Source organism: Sinocyclocheilus grahami, unplaced genomic scaffold (assembly GCF_001515645.1).
Source record: "Sinocyclocheilus grahami isolate Dianchi unplaced genomic scaffold, SAMN03320097.WGS_v1.1 scaffold203.1, whole genome shotgun sequence".
NCBI lineage: Eukaryota > Metazoa > Chordata > Actinopteri > Cypriniformes > Cyprinidae > Sinocyclocheilus > Sinocyclocheilus grahami.
The window spans coordinates 1,439,349-1,458,594 of record NW_015505382.1 but is presented as its reverse complement, the minus strand read 5'-3'; the positions used below and the strand labels follow the sequence as shown (position 1 = coordinate 1,458,594).

The window sequence follows — 19,246 nt, the reverse complement described above, 5'->3', positions numbered from 1 at the left end:
GATAATTCTCAACACCAGTTATGTTGTTGTAATGTTTTTGATTTAGTTGATTTGATGAAATGCATAATTCTCAATATGCCCGTTTGTTTCTTATTTAAACCCCTTTTTTGCCATACTAAAGTATTGCTGAGATCAAAATGCCAACCAGCATTTGTGTTGCTTTGTATTCCTGCGAATACAAATGAGTGAATAGTGTTTGGTACCAACACACACATGTTCTTGAGTAGCCAACTTTTCAAGCATCACTTATTTAAGCTGTATATAGTAGGCCATGTTTGATGGATGTGAACACTTTTGCCCTGTACTATAAATACTCAATGTACTGTATGAATCACTGACATAAAGTGGATTGTTAGAGTCATCAACTCCATTTGCAATTTAATCTGGCAATATCACTCATACCTCATGGTGATGATGATGATATTAATGGAAGATTCAAGGACTGTTTCTAATCACTTTGCTCATGACACCACACAACTGAAATATACTGCATTTCCTGTAGGTTTGGGACTGCCATAAACCATTGGTAGCGTAGTCAGCTGATTGGTTACCAAACCCTTGATGTCCATTCTTACTGTAACAATGTTTTCTTATTCTAGGGGTTGTTCGTTTTGTTTTGTTTTGAATCTGATATGATTTATTTGAGAATAAAGTGAGCAATTCACATTGATTCTGCTTCTATTTATAGTGCATTAGTCATGACTTCTGCAGCAAGCCATAGATAGAGAACTGGCGCGCGCGCGCGAGAGAGAGAGAGAGAGAGAGAGAGAGAGAGAGAGAGAGAGAGAGAGAGAGCGATCCGCGTTGCTATGGCGACCGCTTGGGAGGCGGTTCCTTAAATCCTGACTTGAGAAAAGCGCAAATATCCGAGCAGGACTCTGTGCTGGTATGCTGCCACTCCAACCAACGGATCGAGTGCGTAATGCTGAGCCAGTGCCCTACGATTTTCTGCTGAATCTTGGAATAGCGCGTGGTATTTAGGAAAATCCAGGAATATTTTGCTGGTCGCTCGGGAGGATGAACTGGAATTCCGCTGGTAAGCATTTTAAGGGTTATGGGGGAGGCTCTTGCGCAGGATTAAACATGTGACATAATTTACCCTCATCAGCTAAGCTTCTATTACCAACCCTGTCTATTCCCGATCATAGCGTTCATGCAATTTAACGAGACCACCAGCCGTTTTCAATGGCAGTTTTCCACAGTCAGCGTTAATGAGTGGGCAGTGAATGCAGTGTTTATAGTAACTGCTGTATCCTACAGTAACAGTCTCTGTTTGACTCACGCTCAGATTGCGTCCACTGCTTTAATAGGTAGCAGTGCATTACTTAATTACTCAGATCTTAGCCAATGCGCATTTCTCCATTCCTCTTCATCCAGTCAGTTCTTTACATCACTACACACACTCTCTCTCCGTCATCATCATATTCTCCTTCTTCATTTTTACCCTCATCTTCATTGTCATTATTATCATCTTCTTTGTCATTATTATCATCTTCATTGTCATTATTATCATCTTCATTGTCATTATTATCATCTTCATTCATCAGCATCCTGGTCTTTTTTCATAATTTTCTCCTTCGTCATTATTTTAATTGTCTTCATCATTTTCTTTCAATTCCAAGTAAAAAACAAAACAAAAAAAGTAATACTTATATGTTTTTAGACACCATGGTAATTACATTTTTACCTTAAAGTATCAATCTGATATCATCATTACCATCTGATACCAACTTTTTTTTATTTTTTAGCCATATCATAGACTATGGAACTCATTCTGTTTGTTTTTCCAGTTTGTAGCCTATTATTTTATTTATAATTATGAAACTACAGTAATTTTTAATATTATGGAAGATTAGGGTTAGGTTTAGGGTTTAGAGTAGCTAAGCATACTATAGGTCTGCATTTGATTGTATAATTTATTGTATGTTGCAGCTTTTATTTCATACTTCATCGGCTGTGAAAGCAATGTAATTTTGCTTTACAAACTTTTCATACATAAAAATAAATAAATGTACTTCAGATGATTATCCACCCAGCCATGTTTTTCTTTGCAGGAGATGTAACAAATACTAGTAGATGTAACTAGACAACTGCGTGACGTAGACCCTTCTCAAATTTTTGCTTGTGAAAATATATTTTTTTCCAAGTTTATTTATAGGAAGTGCCTTTGTTCATGGTTTAGTTAAGTTCTCACAGAGAAGTCGTGACTTAAGCCATTTCTCGAAGGCTGCGGTGGTCTTTGAAAGATCCTCTTCTTCTTCTGCATTTCACTTTTTGTCCAACAAAACTCCAAAATTAGAATACTTTTCAATTATAACACTCATCATCAACATTTTGTGTATCAGTGTACATTACCTGCTAGTAATTCTAGTTGACTGTTGTCCTACTTCCACACAACTGATACTGTAAGATGAGACAAGTCACGTTTATTACGTTGTCTTTGTGTTTGCATGAGCAAGAGTTTCAGTTCTATCCTAAAACAGATTATTTGCTGAGACTGAAAATTGTACACACAATCTCTAATAAGCATTAGTCTCATGTGCTTCAGCTTCAGATTTGTTTCTTGTGACAGTTTGGCTCTCTCCACTTTGGGGCTGATTTCGCTTCACATCTTGATCATGTCTCCAGTCTACTCACCCCCCAAATACACCACTGGCTCCACCCTCTTAAGTCCGTACAGTTCCTATGACCCCTGCGATCCCACGCTGGGATATATTGTCCGAGGTCAACCTCAGCTTTCCAGGTATGCTCCTTCCACCTCCCGCTACCTGAACCCCAGCCCTTGCCTCGCCCGAGGCGTCCTGTTCTTTCCCCAGGAGCCTGAACATGGGCGAGCTGCACCCCATTCAGAGCCCCACATCGGACGCCGGAGTGAAAGCTACAGTAGGATGCAGGTTAAAAGTCAGATTCCCAGAATTAATGGGCAGAGGGGCCGTTCACCATCAAGGACTGGATATAGCTGCACATCACCCCTGTCAAGGCAGCGCAGGTCGGTCAGTCAGTCAGACCTGATGCGGGAGCTGGCCACACTGGAGATCTGTGACCAAGGAGCAGTGAAGAGAGGAGTGTACACAGTCAAAGAGAGCACGATCAGGGGACGAACAGATTACTCAGGGCCTCTCTACTGGAGCTCAGAGGTGAGTTTGATAATAGAGGTACTCAGAGGTGCTTTGACAATAAATATGTTTAAAAATAATTCTGAGAATCGGAATCTATCTGTATTCGTTGTTAAGATGAGCCAAATGTTTTTCTGCTTCTGTGAAAAGCATCCCCCCCCCCAAAAAAAAGGTATTTGATCAAAATCAAAGTTACAGAGTGGTGCTTTCAATGGAAATACACTTGTTGTGTTAAATCGAACCAATGTTTTGATTTTTCAGTAAAACAAATGCGTTATTTGAACTGTAGAGCTGTTTTACATTTTACAGTCATTTCATTGCAGAGTTTCTCACCATCTCAAATCAAACACATAACATGTCATTTCTACATAATCCTGAAGGCTGTAGTTAGATTTTCAAAAAAATGTTTAGATATGGAGCTAAACTCTAGTTTATGGAGTTGTATTGTCTTGGCGACAAAATTGTAAGATTATACAGAACTTTATACAGATTAGCAAGGCATTTTTTACAGTAAAATCATGTTAACATGCATATATTCTGTGGCTATACTATTGAAACTAGTGAATGTTTTAACATTTATGGAACTGCCTTACCGTAACCTATATTTTTACTTTTTTATAAAAAAGAAAATGAGAGATTTTTTTGGTAATCAGTATTATGATAAATCTTAACATGTACTGATATTCCTCTAATTATCTTATCAGCCAGCATATTACTATCTTTAATATTCATATTATTCTTTTTATTATTATTCACAGTAATGTAAAAGGACTAGAATAAAGTCGTTTTGTCTGACAAAGTGAGGCAGAGCTCTAATTACCGAAACGACTATTAGCCCTGTAATACACAGATTTATTCACTAGAGTGCGCCGCCTTCCTCTTTTAATTAAAGCTGCTGTATTTAAAGCTGTATTTAGAGGGCCACAGATCTTTGATGATAGGTTAAGATGAGAAATATGGCACACAAATTTTATTTAAGAAAAACAGCAACAACAAAAGAATCTATGCCTGCATTATAGTTCATTTGAAAGGACCAATGAAAAGTATTTGAATGATTGGTTCAATTTTTATCAAGAAAAGGAAGAAAACTTTAATCTTGTAAACTTGATTAATTGCTCTCTTAAAGAACAACATGTGCAAAAGTGTTTTTGCTTTATGTTTTTATTCCATTTATAAAGATGCTGTAAATATAATCATTATAGATTCTATCATATAACTTTTCCTAGACTACTGATGTGATTAGAGTATACACAAATGATGTACATCATTTTAAACATATTTGCCAAAATCAATATTTCTTTAGGTGAAAATGACTGTGAAAATATCTCACAAATATTGACATTTTTATACATAAGTATAGGGCAGGCCAGTATTGAAGTATTAGTCTGGACTTGTCCGGGCTATACAACAAGCACATGCAATAACTGATCGTTGATTGGGTCTCGCAAACTCTGGCCTTCCATAAACATCTTCAGATTACAACTGGTTTTGCGCAGTTGGCTGAGATCATTCATTTATGAGCTGACATTGTGCCACATTGATTGCTAGTCGATTGCTCTCATAGTGGGCCAGAGGTCTGTACAGTGCTGAATATAATTACTTGTTCACAGTAGCAATCGAGTATATCAGCACAATTTCATGTTGTTAGCTTGGACTTTGTCATTGTCAGGCCTCTAGCGTATGGTCTGCCAAAATCAGGGTGTTATAAAAATGTGCAGTACCAGGTGCAGTTCTGCTTAGAACTCTGACTCAAGCTTATTTGTGTTCCCGTTCTCCTCCTGCCCTAACAGTGTGACATAACTAGATGCTTTGAAACATCAGTAGAGATCACTGTGCCAGAATGTATGTTTTTGTTTTCCTTTCTCTTCTTCTTCATTCCACTCCCATGGTCTTGTGGTGTTGGGAGAGGCCATGAAAGAGATGAAGTGGTGTCTTTATGATCTGCCTAAATCCTAAAGGTTTTTTTGCCTGGCGTGTGTGTTAGGTTACATAACTCTCTACAGTCAGGTTTAAAGTTATTGTAAGGATAAGCAGAGTGCTGGAGTACTTGTACAGAGAGATAAGGTTCAGTGTTTTTTTCTTATCATATTAAGTCCATTATAAAGATGGATTATTTGCATTATCTTTATTTCATCAAAAGTTTTTGCACTTTTTGATTGTAAATTAGTTTATGAATTATTCTAAGATCACAGATGCAGTTCTGCATGCTCTCTTTCTTACTCAGTATATTGCAGATTTCACTGGAAATATGAAAAAGCAGTGGAAAATGTGGTTACCTATGGGCTGCGTTTCCCAAAAGCATCCTAAGCCTAAGTGCATCATAGACCCATTGCCACCAATGGAGCTGCGATCAGCTTAGGTTTACAATGCTTTTGGGAAACGCAGCCCTAATCCATATTACTTTCATTGATAGAACATTACTTGGTTTATTGTAGTCACTAGTCAGATTTAGTCACATTAATTAAATCAATTTACTTGACTAAAGCCAGTTACTAAACCAGGTGCTTTTAAATTTGGCACCTTATAACTTTCATTACAGTTTTTTCAACTGCTTACACACATTTTCAAAACTTTGCCTCTTTTTCTTTCAAAACTTTACACACAAATCCCAGAATTGCACACACAAAATGCAAAAGGCCTCACATCTCTTGCAAAATGAAGCACTGCATTCAAAATATCACAAACGCATCTAAATAGCAAACATTTGAAAACACCTTTGCCATAATATTAATTCCTGTTAGATTTTTGTGTTACGTAGAGAATTGTGTGTTGTGTTTTGCAAAAAGTGTTTTACGAAATCAAAGGCCGAGAATTATTGTATGGTTTTGCAGATTTGGTGTGCGGTTCTGGTTGTTTGAGTGTCAGGTTTCAGAAATTGTGTGACAAGTAAAGATTTTTGTGTGTAACTAAGTGATATAAAGTTAACATACTCTGCTTGAACTCAAAATGTCAAAATCTTATTTCCACCTAAAAATGTACTGATAAACACCATGATAATACAGGCGGTGCAATAAAAAGCCATGATAAGTTCAGTGACTTGTCCTTAAAACATGATCAGTACTTGTACACATGATCATACAAACAAAGACACACAAAACACCATCAGGGTAACACACATGACACTAAAATAATACCATACAAATTAACTCAATAACATCAAATGTATCACAAAACACCCTAATGTAGATTACTGGTAACAAAAATAAGAAATAAGACCAAAACTATTTCTGTAGTTATTATAATGGTTTGTCATGTGTCAGACAGTGGCTTCTGGGAATATCCTTTTAGTGTTTTTATAATAAACTATTTGGTAATTCATCATTTTTACTTTCTAAAACCATAAATATGAAAGCATTTACATTAAAATTACACAATGTGATATTAAACCATTTACAGATATAATATTTATATATTTTTACACATAATATGACTTACATTAAACCAATTAAAAGGTTTTTAGTGTAATCTTTTTTCTGTAAAAACTACTGTACAGTGTAGATGTTACCACATAAAGTACATTTTTAAAGGGCCAGTTCACCCCAAAATGACAGTTATATCATCATTTACTCACCTCCACGTTGTTCCAAACCTGTATGGCTTTTGTGGAACACAAAAAAAACATATTTTGAAAAAAGATATTGATTGACTGATTGATACAATAAAAGTCAGTGTAGTCCAGTATTGTTCAGTTGAAACATATTTGGATGAACTATCCCTTTTTGCACAAAAAGTTTCACAAACAAACAGTATTACACGGCAGTCTACTGATGTTTCAAAAAATGCCAAATCTAGAACCATAAGACCTTCATCATAAGCTTTCACACTAACAAATTTCTGACTATTAAAGAAAAATACTTATGTGAGGGAGATGGAATATTTGTTTAGCTATTTGTACTGCTGCTGATGTGATCCATTTCTAATTTTGTTCTTGATGCATAGTTTCTGAAGAAAATGTAGTCAGACTTCAATTAAGGTCTTGCACTATGACATTAGGTCCAGTGTGTGTGTGTGTGTGTGTGTGTGACTACACACAGACTCATGGGGACTCGTGTCACGGTGGGGACCTAAATTGTGGTCCCCATGGGTACAAAAGCTTATAAATCATACAGAATTACGTTTTTTGAAAATCTAAAAATGCAGAAAGTTTCCTGTGAGGGGTAGGTTTAGGGTATAGGGTTGGTGTAGGGCAATAGAATATACGGTCTGTACAGTAGAAAAACCACAAGGATAGCTGACCAGACATGTGTGTGTGTGTGTGTGTGTGTGTGTGTGTGTGTGTGTGTGTGTGTGTGTGTGTGTGTGCGTGTTAGTGTGAGAAATGTCGAGAGCAAGAGAGAAAGGGAGTGAGTGCTTAAGTAGAACATCATATTGTAGTTAAATCATTGGGAGAGTCTCATACTGATGCCACTCCTTTCACTCTCCCACGTCAAGTCAAAGCATGTGGTAGGTTCAGGATATAAGTATTTGTACACACACATCACTTGCACAGACAAGATAAATTCCTATACAAACCATGAAACACTCAACAATACATCTGTGGTGTGTGATTGAAATTGCATGAGAACATATCTTCTGTCCTGCATTCCAAATCTCTGTCACATATGAATCACCTCCTGGGATCTGTGCCGATCTCTCACCATGACAACCAAACATGTCTGCACAAGTCACCAGAATGAGTCAACTCTTCTTGTGAGCTTAATAAAAGCTGTTAGTATAGTATACCAGAGAATCTTAAGTTGCCTGGGCGTTGCTGTGTGAATGAAGTTTGCAGCTTCTTGCGTGATCTTTGTCCTGTCTAAGATCATCTAGTTGATCTCTAGTTGGAAACCTGACAAGAACAGATCATACCTGGGCCATGTTTCAATGCAAAAATCAAAAGAAAGAAATAGGAATTATATTACACAGAAATAGCATAAAGCCTGTATTTAGGACCATTAAGTACTTAAATGTCATAAAAATTATGTCACAATGTAAACAAAACTAATGGTCTTCAAAAGGCTTGGCTTATATACACACACACTACTGTTCAAAATGGGATCCGTTTTTTTTATTCAGCAAGAACGCATTAAATTGATCAAAAGTGACAGTAAAAACCTTTATGTTGATACAAAAAATATATTTCAAATAATGCTGTTCTTTTGAATTTATATTTATCAACAAAAAAAAAAAAGAAAGAAAAAAATATCATGGTTTCCACAAAACATATTAAGCAGCAGAACCATTTTTAACATTGATAGTAATTAGAAATGTTTCTTGAACAGTAAATCAGCATGTTAGAATGATTTCCGAAGGATCATGTGACACTGAAGACTGTATAAGAAATTATGATCCGCACTCACGAGAACAATCTTCTTTTTTCTTTTATTTTACATTCATTACTGATGGGAAAAGACACAAACGTTTCGGCTCAAAGCCTTCCTCAGTGTGTAAAGCAAGTCACACTGAAGACTGTAGTAATGGCTGCTGCAAATTCAGCTTCGCCATCACAGGACTAAATTACATTTTAAAATATATCAAAATAGAAAACAGTCATAATAATATTTAACAAAATTACTTGTTTTACTGCATTTTTTTTATATAAATGCAGGCTTGGTGTGCATAAGAGATTTCATTCATAGACTTTTTAAAAAATCTTTCCATCTGAGCTAAAATTCAGAGATCTCAAAAAGACATTTTCATGAAATCCCAATTTTAATGTTTATTTGATTGCTGCAGCTCTGTATGTGAACAACTGTCTTGTTTGTGTCTATTTTTATTTTTGCATTTTAGGAGGAACATTTGAGACAGGTTTGATACTTAAAATATTACTGAGAGTAATGTCTCCCGTGCACTGTGGAAAGCTATTAAATTTTCCTTAACGGCTCTAGACTAGACTGTTTTACTACCTTTGATGTTTAATAGAAATGTCCTGAATTTCGCAGAAAGCTTGTTGCGCAGAACTCATGTTGAACAAAAGTCAGTGAAAGTCACTGACCCATTACTTCCTCTACATTTTTTTAACCTACAGAAATTTACTATACTTATAAGTCTTATTTTCCAAAATGTGACAACTGGAAGCTTATTACAACATAATTTGCTTGACTCAGCTCCCTGTGGCATTTAGTTGGCTCTATTATTAGTAGAGCAGGAGTCATAATATAAGTATAGACTTTTTCAGAAGGATTTTTAGTAAGGAATGACAAAAATGTTGCACATTTACAATTTGAAGGACTGTAAAGCAGTAAAGATCATGCTTATTACTCATGGCCCAGATAAGATGCTTTATTGCCAGACCGATCGACTTTGTACTTTCATCTAAATTAGTGTCAAGGCAATTTTGGCCTGCAGTACGAGCAGGTCTGGGGCCAGCTGTGTACTTGGCCGGGTATGAGCCATTTGAAGTGACAGTGCAAGACTTCCCCTGATAAATTCCAGAGACAGCATGACTTCATATAGACTGCACAAGCTGAGCGAAGCCATGGCTTCAATCACGTAAGCTTCCTACAAATTAAGCCCTTCTTAAAGTTCTACAAAATGCATCAGGAAATGCCTATAATTAGATTTGATGATCATGTGCATCTCCATGCTTGAGAATTCTTCGCCACGTGACTTTATAGGCATATAATTAGGCTTCAAATTCAGTGTAAAATGTAAACCGATTACCATTTGGGTTCAACCTTAGCAGGATGCCTTCAGGGGAATCAGAACAGTCAAGGCTGTCAGATTCATGTCATTTTACGATCACACAAATGCAATGCAAGATTGTGTTTCCTGTCTAAGCTTTGATTGGCTCAGCCGAAGGGATGTGAAGAGGCAATCTGGAGATCCTGAGATCCTGTGATGAGGAGTTCATACTCACTCACCCACATTCCACACAATGTAATAGCTCTCTGTACTCTCTGGCTTGCGCTATAGAACATACATGCCAGATTCCTGACATGCCATGCATCTGGATGACTTTGTTAAGAGCATGTCTGCATACAGTTCTGCATTTTTGTTGATTTGCTCATCTGGCTGCATGTGTTGAGCAACAAGTCAGTTCCATTTGTTGACCAGTCTTACCTGAAAATATATGTAAAGGCCTGATTAGAACTGCACCCTTATATGATTCAAAGTAAAATGTTAGAAGAGTCACTGTCATTTCTATAAAGTAAAAAAAAAAACATTGTTCACTGGGCCACATTTCTAGGGATACACCGAATATTGGTATTATATATGTTATCGGCCAGTATTAGAGATTTTTTGATACTGTCTATACTGTATATCAGATGATATTGGATTTTTGGAGGTCATTACATACCTTTATTATTATTTTAATATGTTCCTTGAGGTTCACTTATAACGTGAGTAAAAAATGGTGCACATCAAACAAAAATATATTTTTGGAAAAAATTATGATTTTTAACCCAAATTCTGACCCTCTGTCAGAAAGGTTTTAGTGTTGCGTCTCCTTCATGACTTGTCAGCAAACGACAGTGTTATGTTACTACAAAAAGCATCAACACCCCCCTCTATTGCATTAAAATAGTTGATGTTTTGAAATAATAATCTATAAATATCAAATGGCAGACAAATTGTGGAATTGCTTGCTTAAACATTGCGATATGGCTGCTATCAGATCCAATACAGCCTGCACTACTTCTGCACTACTTCATCAGTAAAAGTTTCTTTGCAAATGATTATAAAACTGCAATGAAATGTTCAGAACAAACATAATCCTCCAGTGTTATCCAGGGCTTCATATAGTGTATTCCAGCCTTTAGGTGATTAACTAACCACCCAGAACACCCTAGCATCTTGATAATGCTTAAGAAATAAATATAAACTCACCCAACCCAAGCTCATTATGGCACTCTACCGGGTGAGCTATCAAGCAAGTTTACTATGAAAGAAAAGCCATACATATGAAGCTGGTTTTGTGATGCAGCTGTCAAAATTGTATAGGATTCACAAATAATGTGTTTGAAGTCATAACAGTATTGTGGACAAAACCACACAAAAATAAGTCTGTTCATTAATTTATAATATCCCCTGTAATCATAATGAAAAGGCGAAATGTGTGAAAAGGAAGTTGTTGGTGTTTTACTGCCACTAGTGTTTATTTCAGCTTGAAACTGCAGTGAATAGATATGTACAGGTGCATCTCAATAAATTAGAATGTCGTGGAAAAGTTCATTTATTTCAGTAATTCAACTCAAATTGTGAAACTCGTGTATTAAATAAATTCAACGCACACAAACTGAAGTAGTTTAAGTCTTTGGTTCTTTTAATTGTGATAGGATTTTTGGCCAATTCACTATCTCAACAAATTAGAATACTTCATAAGACCAATAAAAAAAAGTATTTTTTGTGAATTGTTGGCCTTCTGGAAAGTATGTTAATTTACTGTACATGTACTCAATACTTGGTAGGGGCTCCTTTTGCTTTAATTACTGCCTCAATTCGGCGTGGCATGGAGGTGATCAGTTTGTGGCACTGCTGAGGTGGTATGGAAGACCAGGTTTCTTTGACAGTGGCCTTCAGCTCATCTGCATTTTTTGGTCTCAAGATTCTCTATGGGGTTCAGGTCTGGTGAGTTTGCTGGCCAGTTACGTTTTTGGAGTTCATTACAAACAGTGGATTACAAAACAGTCTTCAGTGAATTGCCCGCATCTTGGTGATGACCTTTCCATGATGAAGAACATTTAATATATATATATAAAATCAACACATTTTACAATGCATATTTTAAATCTGTTCCAAAGAATTCTGCACTTTTTCTCTCACAGTCCTTGCAGAAATGTAAAGAGTGCAGATTCTGTGTGAACTTTGTAATAGATTAGGCAATACAATTTTGGTGATTCTCTACATACTATCTGCTCTTAAGTCACCTGTTATCTTTTGACGTCTATCATATCATCTCATTTCCTGGGAGAAACACCCTTGAAATATGACTGTCTAAACTGATGATTTGGTGAAAGATAGGTATGCAAGTATCCACTTCCAGGCCACACTTAGTGCACAGTAAGGTGCTTTAGTTTGCCATTGCATAGGGCTCTACCTCCCCAGAGGTAACAAACACCTAATGGCACAGGATTAATTACCACCCTTGAGTACACACTTCCGTTGAGTCAGCACACAAGTGGCTTAAGGATTGAGGGAGTATTTTGTATGTCAGTGTGTATTTTTCTATGAAAAAAACAGCTGATATGTATCTGTAAGGTCCACACGATTTGACCCAACGGAGGTATCCAATGGTGGATGAAGGTTTCCTGCGTGTTCGGTCTTTTCGGCGCACAAAGTTATTTAATTTAAATTCAACTCTAATCTGACTCCATTTTATTATGACTTCGAATTTAGATTGTCATACGAATTGGTTGTTCGTCCATTTCTAATTATTATTATTCTGACATTCGATTATTCTTTTAACTCTTTATATTTACTCGTTCATTAGGAATCTGTGTGGCTCAGGGTGCCTCACGTCGGCCATTTTACGTGGGTCCCACGATCACAAACTCTCCAGTCTGATCAATAGCCAGAGGTTATGACTAATACTATTTAATAGGTCGCCCATGCTTACCATTCTTTAAATAGTAGTTCTGTTTAGCCCCCTACAGTTACCCATGTGCAACTTAGTTCATGCTCAAACAATAATCAGCGGTTATGCTAGTAGTATTTGTCTAGCCCCCTATAGTTATATAACTACTTACAACTTAATTAAAGCTGAGACAATAAACAGCAGTCATGCTACTACTATTTGTCTAGCCCCGATAGTTAATATAACTACGTACAACTTAATTAAATCTGAGACAATAGCCAGCGATTATGACCAGTACTATGACTAGACCCCCATAGTTAATGCAACGGAGTACAACTTAACTAAAGTCAAGCAGTTAGTCAAAAATCTAGAATCTCACCTGATGTGCTCTATGCTCCATCTAACCTGAGATCTAGTATGCTGTATCTAGTACCCTGAATGCAGATTTGTGGAAACATACGCCTTCACTTAATCTACTTGAGAAAATAATTTCAGAGTAAGTCAGAATAAATCAAATGTAGCTATTTATTATCAGTCAGGTAAATATGTATTATGCCAGTTACATAGCCAATTCAAAGATATCAAATCATATCAATACAAAACATCAAATTCTCAAAGAGAAATCTAAGAGAAAAAGATGCATACCTGACCTTAGAAAATACATAGTATGGAGTGTAGAGACACACCACACTACGGGCTTTCTGGCTACAGAATCGCCCCGATCTTCTTGCAAGATTTCCTTAAGTACTCAGCCCAAGACCAACATCCCCCGAAATGGAGACGGGAACTAACAATTGGAATTTGTATTGATCGAGTTAACACCTTTTGGGACAAAAGGTAATTTTGCATGAAAATCACTGGGAAATGACACGCCCTCTACAGTGAGCAAAATATCTCTAAACTCTTAGGATCTGCATTGCCTTTTAGTTTACTACTTGTAAGAATGAGACCATTGTACCAGATGCACAGAGACAATTCACATGATACCAAACATGACTGTAAATATCACCTGCATCCATGTAGAACATTATATTCTACTATTGCCCATTCTGAGTGAGCTGAATGAAGGGAAGGATGGGTGAGGGGAAGGAAGGGGATGAGAAGGAACAAATGCATAGGTGAGAGAGACGTTTTTTCGCATTTTCTCACAGTGAGATGTGGAAACAGATGTCTGTATTTGAATACACTTTGTGTGTATTGTCCATCTCAGAAGATCAAAGTGGCTGAGGTTCTGTAATTCTTACATATCCGAATATCTTTGTAATAATGATTGCCTTAATGCACGATGGCTTTTTTATTATTAGGGAAAATTCTGATTGCCTCCTTTATTTGTAATGAATATATACAGACCTGGTTTTTCTAGGAACCTCAGACTTGGTTATGCAACAAACCTGCAAAGTAAGTCATCTCAGATTGCTCTGATAACATCAACATTTGACCTGTTACCAACCTATTGTTGGACTACCACAAACAGCTGTGTCTCTGTTATCATTTCAGATTAATGATGTGACTAATTTGCCCCTATTTCCAGGCTTCACAGGTAACAGTGATCATGGCTATAGGGCAGATACAGGAAAAGTCACTGATTAGAAATCATGATTTAACTAAGATTACATGGGATATGGATGGACTGTGTTTTTACTTACACTCTCAGCACTCACTGTGGTTGACATGGCGATGATATAATGTCCTGAGGGAACTAGAGGAAACATCAGAGACATGGGACAGAAAAGCAGCAACAAGAGCCGTTGCTAGTGTTACCTAAGAACACAGTTGTGCAGAATGTGCACTCGTGCTTCTTTTACTTGTAAGCCTTTGAGTCTTTTTAAGTTTTTGGGCTTTAAGTCTATTTGCGTTCCCATAGCAAATACAAGGGTACACAATGTCTCTGGCTGTCTCAGTGTCCACTGTCCCACAAATACTCACCGTTCTCTGTAATTCCTCTTATAACTCCAGCTGTCACTGGAAAAACTTTGATCCTCATGAAAACAGTGTTTGAATACAATGTGAAAAGTAATCCGCTTGGTCATATCTCAGTTAAAGGTGAAGTATGCCTTTTCTACATATAAAAATATACAGTACTTAAATATAGTTTTAAAATATTAACCAGCCAGTTGCAATGTTTTTTTGGGAAAACAGACAAAGCTTATTAACAGACCCAAACAGATCAATTTGAAAAAAAAACCTATGCAGAGTTCCACAAAATTGGGTTGTCTGTCACTCAGCAATCATCTACACATCTCCAGCCCTTTGTATATTTATTTATCTCATTTTGGCTTTTTTCATAAATACAATACACCATTTAATTGCAGCTCCATTCACACATTTTACCACTTTTTTGTAATCAGTTATAGAAAATTCTGCAGATTTTTTTTCTGAAAATCAACAGAAGAAATGCCTCACAGTAAATCCCACAGATTCTGCCCAGGCATATGTCACGCCCTCTTTATATAACTAATAACTATCGGCTTTGTGGCTAAATATATCAAAGGCGGCATAACAATAAACTTTCTATTTAAAGCTCAAAACTATTCTAGTAAATTCTCTGACTGACTATTACACACTTCTCACATGATACCGTTTATATTTTACAAGATAGTAGAACCTGCACATTATTTTTTAAAACACACTGAACCTGTTTAAATGCAAACATATACTATATTAATGGGAATATAATGGTGATTCTTTGAATTCCTGATAAATGCATTATGTAAACACATTACCCAATCTCAGTACTTCAGTATTGCACATATTTGTTGCAGAGAAGGCAATGCTGGAATGCATTGCGATGGGCATGTGAAAAATCAATTTAAGATTGCCGATAAGGCAAGTGAAATGATTATAAATAATCAAAGATACTTCATTCCACACTGAAAATTATACTAATAAATACTTCAGTGTAATTGAAATTGGCTTATTTTATGTAATATTAGTGTCCCATGTATTTTTATACTGAGTATCACACAGATGAAATTTGAAACTTGAAATATATTGTGACTCAAATCTCCCATGCTGAGCACTGTTTGCATTAGGTATTTGCAAATCTTAGTATATTTGGCATATTTAAAATATAAAAATCTGTGGCTTTTATATATATATTTAAGATTGTACCTTGAAGTCAACAGGAAATACAGCATTGATTGCTGTTCTTAGACTTCCACGCGGTCTACTTGGATCAAGCCCCCCCTCAGTTTTTCCACTCATGACTGTGAACATTTCATTAGCACTAAGTAAACAGCACTCTCTGCCAAACCTGCTCTCTTTTCATGCATTTATTCATTGGTCAATTCAACATTAGCAGTTACTCATTTGCCCAGCGCATGTCCCTGCAATTGCTAGCCTTGGGCTGACAGTAAAAGACCTTAATATTATGTAATTGAGGCTGAAACAGCCTAGGATTTCCTTTCTAAACCCAGCTGCAGTTGAGCAGCGGTTTGGAACACAGCCGGCTGTATGACTCTTCTAATGGATAATACCTTGTGTAATGAGCTGCCAGTACTTTTTCTGTTATTTGAAAATGGTTTGAATTACAACACACCTTGCCTCACCTCACCTAACCGCTGGTGACCTTTTTCATAGCTGAGAGTTAAATAATTATAATTATAGTTTCGCTTATATAAATTAATTCAAAATGTTGCTGTTTATTTGTCCTAGATGAATGTATTTGGGAATAAAGCACTATGTGTAAACTAGACCATGCACATGAAGTCTAAAATGGGATTATAAAGAGTTAATGCAATAGTTTTCCATCAACCGTTTGAGTTAATAACCAGTCATGTTTTACAGCGCAGAGCGCATGCATGAGTAGAACTCAAGAGAAGATTTCAGTAGAAGCATGCTGGCCATGATCCTATACTGTTGGCCAGGAGCCATTTGCAAGATATGCAGATTGAAAATGAGAATGCTTTAAGGGTTACATGCATTCTGAGAATGGGAGATGGGTCAGTTCTGGCTTGGCTTTCCTGGATGCCACAAATGTGTTACATGGTACTATGAATTCATTAACCAGCAGCAGCACCAATGTGCATGTTGCTCATTACACAGAAGCTGCAGTGATTGTTGTTTAACTGTGTGGTTATATATGTAGAGGTTCTGAGAAGTCAGATTTCCATTATAAATGGGAACCATTTATAATGAAGAAGAAGCTAAGAATGTGAGTTTGTGCGTTGCTGAAGTGAGTCTTATGATAGTGATATCTGATGTGACCCGTTGTCAAACTGCACTGGCACGCATACCAGGGGACCTTCGGTGCTCAAGCTACATGTAGTCATTGGCATCTGACGCGTACACACATGTGCATATTTTGCATACTGTACATTTCAAAATCCATGCCACACAAAATTCTCAGGGAACACAGCTGTGTAAGTATGGCTTGTTGTACAGAGGTCACAGCAATGTTGCTCACTCTAAATGACACTCTGAGGTGTTTTTGGTGAAAATTATCTCATAGCTTTGGTTTTTTTCTTATAAAACAAGAAGTTCAGAGCACTGTTTAACTATGCACAGTATAGTATATAGAAGGAAGTCATTAAAAAATAAGAAGATTATTCGAAAGTAAAAGGAAGTCATTAAAGTACAGTATTGTAGGTCATGACGGCCAACAGCAAATTGTGATGCTGAAGATTGCAATTGCGAATTAGATTTTAAATGTTCTCAAGATAATGTAGGTGGTGTATGCAGGTGCAAAACCACAGCTGCAATGCTAGGGAGTTGTGGGTGGTAACTAGGGCATTGCTCGGGTAGGAGAATTGGTGGTTGAGAACTAGCTTAGTTAAAAAAAGTCAGTCACACTTTATTTTCAGGTCCAATTCTCACCATTAACAAACCATTAACAATGACTTTTGCCTCAATAAACTCCTAATTTGCTGCTTATTAATTCTTAATAAGGTAGTTGTTAAGTTTAGGGATGTAGAATATGGTCATGCAGAATATGTGCTTTATAAGCACTAATAAACAGCCAATATGTAAATAATAGGCATGCTAATAAGCAACTAGTTAATATTGAGAATTGGTCCCTATACTAAAGTGTTACCAAAGAGTCCACCCCTAAATCTCTATTAAAAATTAGTCTTGTCAATAATGTGCCACTCATCAATTACTTTATTTAGAATAAACATACAAAGTGCATTTTTTTCACACAGTGGCTTGAATACATGTTTTTATATATTTATTTATTATTATTATCATATTATTATGATATTTTTAAATGGCATGAAGTCAAAAATGGTCAAGGTGATACAATTATGTTGAATTCTGATGTTATAATGAAAAGCAAACTTTAATAATTAGTTTGCCATAATCTTTTTTTACATAGAAAAAAAACCTACTACTAAAAATACTAATACTGACATAAACTGTTTTTGTCATGTGGACTAACCAAAATGTAGAAACATAATGGAAAAGCAAAATGAATCAGGAAATGATATCAGAGAGAGGACCCCAGCTAACCGCATGATTCTATATAGTAGGTTAAATACAGTACGGTATGAAATCAGAGTAGTATTCGAATTCACAGTTTCCATAAAAGTACTTCCATTGAGATTCTGAAATGTGCAGGTATTCGGCCAATCACAACGCACTGGATAGCTGGCCAATCAGAGCACACCTCGCTTTTCAGACCGATGAGCTTTGTAAAAATCGACGCGTTTCATGTGGGAAATAATAAGTTTTTTGAACCTGAAACCGCATTAACACATTTCATTACACCAAATACACCAAATAATGTTCTTTTTAGCAACATCATATGACCCCTTTAGGGGCCATTCACACGTTATGCCTAAAAACGCTAGGCGCGCCGCTTTCTGCTTTTTTCCAAAGCGTTCGGGCGCTTGCGCTCCTGAGGCGTCTGCCGTTGCTAAGCAACCATGACCTGTGCTCTCCATGAAGACACAGAAGTTTCAGCAAAGGATAAATGGATTTGCAGCACTAAAAATTGTTTGCAGTAGCTCTGCTACTAAATTTATTTATCATCAGCTGTTCCTTCATCTTGGCTGAGCTTTCAATGTTGTTACGGGAAAGGATGAAGCTGATTGGTTGGTTCTTGTCACATAACCCGCAGTGCACTTGCGGCATTCTGAAAAGTTGAAATGTTTTTATCTTGATGCGGCGCGGACGCGCCTGGAAAAAAAATGAGTGCGTCGCACCGCGTGCGTGCAATAGTATGTTCCTGCACAACCGGAGGCTGCAGTTTCAGGACCGCAGTTCTAGGACCGCAGTTCTAGGACCCTATTATTTTGTAACAGCGCCACCTACCGAATTGGATCACTAAAGATGGACGACATGGACAGCAATCAGAGTGAGTAACTTTACCGGTTTTCAATTAAGTTTTATTTTATAACCTTAAAACGATGCAAAGTTTACGTAGCCAACGTGAGAACTGCTAAGAAATAATAATGAATTCCCAATTGCTAGTTTTATTGATTATTACGATATTCTTAATTTGTGGCCATGATTTATTTAAGCTAAACCTTGTTGACATAATGTCTACAATAAGTAAATCTAGCCAGCACATTAATTAAACTTAAAAATATGGTAAAAGCATGTTGATGTGAGATGTGTCAGATTTACCTGTAGCTTACTGTATTAGTGTGAAAACTTGTTTGATACTCATTGTTTTAGCATATTAGTTAAGTAT

General features: G+C 36.6%; 1 protein-coding gene across 2 annotated transcripts in view; it reads left to right on the top strand.

The window, feature by feature from the left end:
* Positions 1-835: 835 nt before the first annotated feature.
* LOC107595488 (ubiquitin carboxyl-terminal hydrolase 2-like) overlaps positions 836-19,246 on the top strand; it is a 34,854-nt gene continuing 16,443 nt past the window's right edge. The window contains exons 1-2 of one of the 2 annotated variants that reach the window (XM_016285900.1): positions 836-1,036; positions 2,573-3,137. In XM_016285900.1, the coding sequence (XP_016141386.1) occupies positions 2,619-3,137 (519 nt within the window). In that variant the 5' untranslated portion in view covers positions 836-1,036; positions 2,573-2,618. The remainder of the gene's footprint in view (positions 1,037-2,572; positions 3,138-19,246) is intronic. The other variant, XR_001610272.1, reaches the window with a different exon arrangement.